The sequence below is a fragment of the Plectropomus leopardus genome, chromosome 21 (assembly GCF_026936395.1).
Source record: "Plectropomus leopardus strain MGB_pleo_1.0 chromosome 21, ASM2693639v1, whole genome shotgun sequence".
Taxonomy (NCBI): domain Eukaryota; kingdom Metazoa; phylum Chordata; class Actinopteri; order Perciformes; family Serranidae; genus Plectropomus; species Plectropomus leopardus.
In genome coordinates this window covers 15,504,197-15,512,323 of record NC_142196.1, presented here as the reverse complement: position 1 = coordinate 15,512,323, position 8,127 = coordinate 15,504,197, and the positions used below count along the sequence as shown (strand labels likewise).

Sequence of the window (8,127 nt, the reverse complement as noted above, 5' to 3'; positions counted from 1 at the left end):
AGCTAGGGGCTCTATCATTTAGAAGTCAGTGATTCAGCGTTTCAAATCAACCAAGTTCAAAAACTTTATTGACCTAGAACCTGATTAGAATGCCAGATGATGTATTGTACAGAAAGTTGTACATAATCTTTTTTGCAACATAGAAAACTTTACATTGCTTTATCATATACATTTTGTTTTCTACATCCATGAGCAGGAATGCATCCCATTCATACTTAAAGCACAGCTAACATTTGTCATTTTCTCTATACATATACCTTTCCCCCAAACCAAAGGAAAAAAAAAACATTAAATATATTATTAACTTTTGATTTTGTACACAAGAGTGAAAACTAAACTCAAACATGAAAACAGACTAGTGAGTCAAAAGCAGCTAGCATCAGGTTGCTCTCTTATCTTCCAGTTTCAGAAGCCCAGTTATCATCTATCTCCAATAAAAACCTAAGAACATATAAAATGGAATAATTTAACCCTTCACTTTCCACGGTCATGTTCAATTACAAATCGTACTGTATAGGACAATCTGCAGGAGATGGTACAGTCAAATAAATTATCACAAAAGTAAAATCTCCAGTGCATTCAAAAAAGAGATCAAGTGCAGCAAATCCAGAGGAGGAAAACAAAAATAAACAAAAATAAATGAAATCTAGTGTTATAAGATTATATTACATAGCGGCAGATCTGTACAACTAGTTTCATCCAAGAGGCTATCAATACTAATGTTAGCCGTCTGCGGTGCAGACAGAAAGATCATTACTATCAAGGTGTGACAAATGTCACATTTCATAGTTACTAAATATGTCTTTTTGCATGTTGTTGAAACCATTCATTCTTTACTTTTTAAATATACAGTAAGAAGCACACATTTTTTGAAATAAATTCCTTCTGAGCAGATCAGAGATATGGATAACTGTCAGTTGTTAATTAGTCGTTTAATCCAGTGGAGGCATCGCTACACCTTGTACAAGACATTACTGATTTCATCGTGATATCAAGTACTCTGTCTGGGCTGTTTGTGTGTGTATAGGCGTGTCTGTGTGTATGTGTGTGTGGTGACAGGGTTAAGGGTGCGGGTGGGTGGTAGCAGATAGCTGATTGATAATCAGCTGTTTTAAGTCAAGCAGAGACCACGTGGGGGGGCCCTGAGGTGACACAGAGCATCAGCGCAGTTTCACAGATCTGAGGTGGAGGCCTCAGCAGAGCTCCGTGTTCCAGGCTGTTTGTGGTGCAGCATCACTGGGCCTCCTCCCCAGCCTCCTCCGCCATCTCTGCATCTGCCTCCTGCTCAACGTGTGCCGGCTGAGGTTCTGGTTCGGGCTCAGGCAGCTGTGCAATGTGAAACACGACGCCGATGCGCAGGTAGAACTTTCTTAGAACGGCTCGGAGCTCAGGGATCAGGTCAAACTGCATGATCTCACACAGCAGAGGGTAGTATCTGGATGCATGCGCCTTGAACTGTGGGATAAAACATAGACAGAAATGAGATGAAGACAGACATGTTTTGGTGGAATAAAGAAACACCCAGGAGCACTTAAAACGTATGTATATGCTAGTTATTTGGTACAAAATGGCTTTAAATGACAAACAGCAATTTTTTCTGCTATCTTTTGCTGAGCTCTATAGAGTAGACATACTATTAAGTGTACTAAGGGTGTAACTGCACTACTTAATTTTAATTTTCAAGACTACTTTTAAGAGGATTTTTCCCTTTAATGACAGGACAGCTATAGATCAACAAGAAATGTCAAAGAGAGAGGAAATGACACATGACAAAGGGCCCTGGGTTGGCATCAAACCCAAGCTACTGCAAAAGCCTCGGCCTATATGAGGATGCATCTAAATCTAAATACTTAAGTAGTCCCAATGTGATATTCAAACCCAAAAATGCAGTGAGTTTGGCTCATATTTAAAGGGATAGTTTGGATCTTTTGAAGTGGACGTCGGTGTATTATCTACAGTAAATGGGGGTCAGTGTGCCCTTAGTTTGGAGAAGCAGAATGGAGTACTCCCACAGAAGCCAAGGAAAGTACTGCTGTGGAGGGGGGCAGCAACAAGACATATTTTAACCACTAAGCCCACTTAAAAATAATAATCAATATCAGTTCAAGTGTATGCTATATTGAGAGCATTTTCACTGCTTTACCTTGCTGGTAGACAGCCTTTTGCAACGGGGAACTCCAGACGTTGCATCACTCTCTTCAAAGGTACCAGACTCCATTGACAAAAACAGTCATTTTTCTTGCTCGACATGAGAGCTGCTGGTCTACTGCTGAATGATCAGTTAGTTTTTTTGTGTTACTGTGTGACTGTGGTGAACCCAAACTAGTCCTTTTAAATGCCAAAGTTGCAAAATAACACAAGTAAACTAACTGCTTGAGGCAGCAGTAGACCAGCAGCTCCTGTGTCCAGCAATGTTAAATAAGTGTTTTTCTCTATGGAGTCTGGCTTTGAAGAGTCGCAAATCGCTGTGAGATAAAAAGGTAAAGCACTAAAAATATTTTCAATATAGTGTATGCTTAAACTAAACTGATGGTGTTTTTTTTTGGTGGCTAAAATGTGTTTTGTTGCTAACAAATCCACAGCTGTACATTTCTTAGATCCCGTGCCAGTACCCCTGCCTGGTTCTCCAAACTGGAAGCATGCCGACTGACTTCTAATCTATGTAATATATTGATTATAGTACCTCACACAGCCCCATTTCTAAAGAGCCAAACTATTCCTCTACTGCAAACAAGGTTTTAAAAATAGATGACGATTTGGACATGCCTTCTATTTTTTGCCTGTTACACTAATGTTAGACATGTGAGAACACACTCTAAAGTGTTGGAAAAAATAACTGCTTCATCTGTTATTTTTAGAGATCGGGCCTAGTTGTAGATGATCTTGTGTTTTTTCAGGAAGGTGTCATGGCGTCTTCGGGCTCCTTACCCTTTCATCGCTGATCTTTAGCACCTTGGTGAGGAAGAGCAGCAGCAGGTTGGTCCAGGCCTCTCTGTGGCTCTCTGAGGTCAGAGCCAAGAAGTATGCTACAGCCTCACTGCACACACTACATCACACAGGCGAAGAGAGACACATTTCAGGATGCACGTAAACACTGTGTAAAACATTAAACAGCAAAAAATACTGGATATTCTGACAGAGAAAAGGACGAATATATTGCAGCAAAATAGCATCTGTTTCTCCGCCTCGCTTATCACATGACAAATTGCCGGGATGGGGATGATGAAGATTGTTTTCGCTCACTAACAGCTAATTAAAGCATCTGACTGAGGCTATTATGAAAACAATTAGACACTTTTCCTCACAGTTTAAGCTTGAGGGAAACTGACGCAACCCCTGACCTTTTCCCTTCGACCCTGCGGCCCTCTTCTGACATCAGCGGCATCCATTAGCCATTAAACCCCTTCTCTCTCCCTCCCTCAAAACTCACAGCTCCCTTGCACTTAAATCTCTGACCTTATCGCCTCCCAGATCTGCTTTTTACCCTCCTTTGCACTAATCAAACTTGCATGTGTGCTGTGCATGGCGTCTAGTGTTTGAAGAAAAAAACTGCCCGTGTGTTGCTTCTAGATGACAGGATGAGGTGTTTGAGAGAGAGAAAAAACATTAAAATACAGGCATGATGACACATAACCATGTCCTTATGAATTAGGATTTCTGAGCTACTCGCACACAGAGGCACCATCCTTCCTCCTCCTCCTCCTCCTTTTTCTCATCTTCTCTCTAATAATGAATGCAAGTAGGAGAGACAGGCGATGATTCTGCTTTATCTTGATATCATCATCAATTCGAGGGCGAGGCAGGAAGAGAAAGGGGGCGACGTTTGTTTGCGAGGCGCTGAATAAAGATGCAGCGATGACAGCAGTGCTGACGGAACAATGAAACATCAGTGTGCTGATTTCTTATGATCTATACGCCGCACAAGCATCCGTTACAGAGAACTACCGAGCTGTGCAAACGCTGTGCCTTAGCCACGAGTAACTGACTGTAGATACTGACATCAAAACAACCTCCCCTTCTCTCAGGGGTCAGTGTCTTTGGATTTCTCCTTCCTCTGAGGAGGCCATTGACGTCTGTGCCCGAAAAAGTGTGATCTTTTTATTCCCACATTTGAGAGAGCGATGGTGAATGTGTGAGACGCAAATTAGGCTTTGACCGATGATATAGTTGTCAGCTCAGGGACATTTGCATATGCTCACACGCACACAGACCAGGGGTGGAGCGAACTGATAACTATCAGTTGATATTAATATTTCACAGATGTATTGGCAACAACATCCCTAATAGAGTGCCAATTAATTCTGCAGGACAGTAAAAGGACTTCTAAAGATCTGCAGCAATTTTAATAACTCAAACTGCCCCCAAGACCTTAAGTATTAATAAAATTTATTCTCATTTATTCTTGGATTGAACTTTTAAAATAAATAAACGTGATCCGACCAAAACTTCTCAAATCCATCCATCTGACGTACACACCTAAGAGAATAACTAAACTAGTTTATTCCAGCAGAGTTTTAGCAAGATGTCTTATTCTAAAAGCATCCATCATGTATCCATCGCAAACTACTAACAACAAAACCTCCAATTAGTCACTAAATTCTGTCAAATTGAGAGCATATTCTCAGGCTTATGCATAGATATATGTGCTGCTCCAGCTGTCTGTTAACACGTGTTTGGCAGGAGAAGTGTTCTCTGTGCAGACAGGATCATCACTGGGATGAAAATAAGCAACACAACAACAGAAACTATCACAAAGATCAGTAATGTAACCTGTTAAAGGAGTCAACACAGCTACGCCTGCTGACGTGGAGGTCAAAAACGATGACGCTGAGTGTCAGATCAATGTGAGGAGTGTTGCATGAACTGAGAAGTCGTGTTAATTATCAGTGGAAGTAGCTGAATAGGGTTAATTCTCAGATGCACTGAAATCACCATTGCCATTGTATGTTTGTGCAAGCCATAGCTATGTAACATATTTGTATGTTGTAAGGCAGATATATTGAAAAGTTTCAAAATGCTGTGGTTAACGTATTGTTATGTTGAGGCACAAAAAAACACTTAATTATGGTTAGGAAAAGATCTTGTTTTGGCTTAAAATACCCAGGGATCAGCAGTTGCAGCACAGATGCAGTGAATGCAGTGAATGCGTCACATGTTTGTTCCTTACTTGAGTAATCGTCTCTGGACCTCTTCCCAGGCGTCCTGGCGACTCTCGTCCGTGTACATACGGAACAGGATGCGCAGGCCACACGCCAGGCTGCTGGTCTCCTGCTTCAACAGGTTGGGCTTCGACTTTCCTTTGAAACCTTGAACACGAACACACAGATGCACATTGTTACAATCACAGCCGTTTTAAATATACTATAATGATCATTATTATTACCTCAACCAAGGAGTTTATGACTCTGTTTCGGTTTGTTTGTAAGCAGAACTATGGAAAAACCCCTGGCTCAGTTTTGATGAAACTTGGTGGAAGGGTGTAGCATGGGCCAAGGAACAATCGATTATATTTAACAGCGGATCCGAATCTCAGTGCAGACACGCACGTATTTTGTTAACTTTTGTTAACTTTGCAAGATGAAGTATTTGGCCTTGGCGGAGGTCTGTGCTCTCTGAGTGCCCCTCTAGATATTATCCCCAAGAAACTACACAGCCTGATCCACTACTCACATATTCTTCATGTAGACTTCTTGCCATACCTGCTTTCCACAGTAAGGTCCTCTGCTCGTTGTTGGAGTTGAAAGCCTTGGCGAAGCCATGCGACTCCAGCAGGCAGTCCAGCAGCTTGAAGAGCTGTTCTGAGGTTAGGTAACGATACATGCCCTGGTCCTGGGTCTCCACTGGGACGTCTGCTGCATACGAGGCATCCCGCTTCAAAAAGACATGACGGATCATTATTGGCTTTAATCACAGCACAAAAATATATGGTCTAAAACTTCTAAACAAACCCACTGAGGGGTCATTCTGTAATTATCTCACAGAAAAGTATTTGTACCTGAGCTGCAGCAAAGTTCTCAGCATCTTCCTTCTTACTGGTGGCAGGGAAGAACACGATGTTATCGATGGTCTGGATCAGCTCCAGCTGCACGACGCACTTTATCAGCAGAGCAGTGAATAAGCGCTGCTCCTGGACCTCTGTGGAGCATTAAGGGAAACTTCCATCAGAGCACAAACAGGGATGAATACAGGAGCAGTCCGTCTCTGAATCAAGTGACAGGCTTACTTATTGGGGTCCTGCTCCGGGAGCCCTCCTCACACATGCCTGAGGCTGAGCTGTACTGGCTGTGCCGACGGTTCTCCATAGCAACCCGATCAGCGCTGCTAATGGAATGCTGGTCTTCAGAGCGAGACTGAATGTCCACTGACTTCTGGGAAATGGAGTCCTAAGAGCAAAGTGCGTGGCGTTACTATAAGACCTATACATGTGTATACACAGTACGTGAAGTTATATACAGTAAAAGTATAGAAATTATGTTTAAGAAAATTGCCCTTAATAACCTCTAATAGCACAAAAAAACAACTGGCTTGCATATCTGAAACAGCAAAAATACTATAACACCTGGTGACCTCTGGCTTTTTTGTTGTTTGTTTTGTTCTGTTACGTTTTGTTCCATTTTGTCTCATTTTGTCCTGTTTCGTCTATATTTATTCCTGTCTCCATTTACCCCAGTGTATGAGTTGTCTGTCATTACTTTGATTTTTTTTTATTTTTTAAAAATGTATTTACTTTATTTTTTGAGGGGGGCGGTACTGCACTCAATAATAAAAAAAAAACATAACAATAATCCTGATAGAAAAAATCTCAGAGGAATAAGCAAAAGATTTTGAAATAAACTTGAACAAATAATGATTCATTCACACACAAAAGAGAAAACTTGTGTCATTCCTCACCAGCTGTTTGTCTGACAGGCTCTGTGTTGTCAAGTATTCTCCCTCTGCTCCTGCTGGTCTCCATGTTAACAGCCTGAAAAACAGTTTGCTCAGTTAATCACATCCATTATTGGACAGAATGATAAACTAACAACTTCCAGGATAGAAAATTACCCGAGCAAGAAAATCCATCAAGCTAAACAGAATAATTTATTCAAAGTCTTTGCTGAATGATATGTCTGGTTTGTATTTTAATTTTCCTCTTTCATGCAGCAGCTAATATCCTTGTTTATAATTATAATCACTGCTAAAATTAATACAGTAGATTTATTTACAACTAAATTTAAAATCATGGCTTGTTTTCTGGCTTTGAAGAGATGCTTTGTTTATATCTGTGCAGAGGCTTACGCGTGTGGGATGGTGGTCTTGAAGATGTCCAGCATGCAGTTGCATGTCTTGTCCCAGGTCTCCGGGGAGAATTTTTCTCCATTCAGGATGACCACATTCTCCAGACAGTTGGTGCCTGAACGGGCGAGCTGCTCATTATCTAGAGACGTGGGGAGGCAGAGACAAGGAGAGTGTAAATTAAAAAGACAGAGTAGGAAACAAAGGTAAGCTGTTTTATGAATAAACTCTGTATATATTTTCCATATATTTTTTAATATGTTCCATTATACAAGTTAGTTCCGACCAAGCAATTTGATTGGTCGACAGTTATTCCAAACAAATCAATCAAAGGTACTTTTAACTCTCCAGATATCACTCCGCACAGCAGTTCTAAACCCTTAATTAAGCCTACATTAATACTCGGTAGTTTACTGTTAATTGTAGTGTAGTTCTGGAGGCCTAACTTATCCTACTGGGGAGAACTTACACTCTTTTCGGGGCTCTTGAATGTGTGGGAGTTTTGGTAAAAGAAAATGAAAGGGTAGCAGTTGCTGTTGAAGCTGTCACTCCGTCTTCCGTCCCGTTTATTGTTTTATTACTGGCGGCAGCGGTGTTTTTCAACAAGCCGCTGTGGGCCGTTATCCGCGCTATTGTTTTAGCCTAGCCGCCTCAGTATAGCTAGCTGGCTAACCCTTGCGCGGTGCGTTAAGATTGTGCACAACTGTGTTACCGATATGCGGCTCGGAGACGAGGACCCCGACAGGGACTCTAACTTGCCCCTCTCCCTTTACTGACTACGGGAGCCAGAGTGTCCTCAGCTGGATGAGACAGCTGGAGGTGGCTGTCAGCGAGTGTCGCAGGCCGCGGAAA

At 41.7% G+C, this 8,127-nt stretch overlaps 1 protein-coding gene across 2 annotated transcripts in view; it reads right to left on the bottom strand.

The window, feature by feature from the left end:
- Positions 1–51: 51 nt before the first annotated feature.
- arfgef1 (ARF guanine nucleotide exchange factor 1) overlaps positions 52–8,127 on the bottom strand; it is a 65,981-nt gene continuing 57,905 nt past the window's right edge. For both annotated transcript variants that reach the window (XM_042510128.2, XM_042510129.2), the window contains 8 exons: positions 7,279–7,417; positions 6,892–6,964; positions 6,224–6,383; positions 5,996–6,135; positions 5,700–5,871; positions 5,168–5,306; positions 2,929–3,046; positions 52–1,455 (listed from right to left, as the gene is read on the bottom strand). In XM_042510128.2, the coding sequence (XP_042366062.2) occupies positions 1,234–1,455; positions 2,929–3,046; positions 5,168–5,306; positions 5,700–5,871; positions 5,996–6,135; positions 6,224–6,383; positions 6,892–6,964; positions 7,279–7,417 (1,163 nt within the window). In that variant the 3' untranslated portion in view covers positions 52–1,233. The remainder of the gene's footprint in view (positions 1,456–2,928; positions 3,047–5,167; positions 5,307–5,699; positions 5,872–5,995; positions 6,136–6,223; positions 6,384–6,891; positions 6,965–7,278; positions 7,418–8,127) is intronic.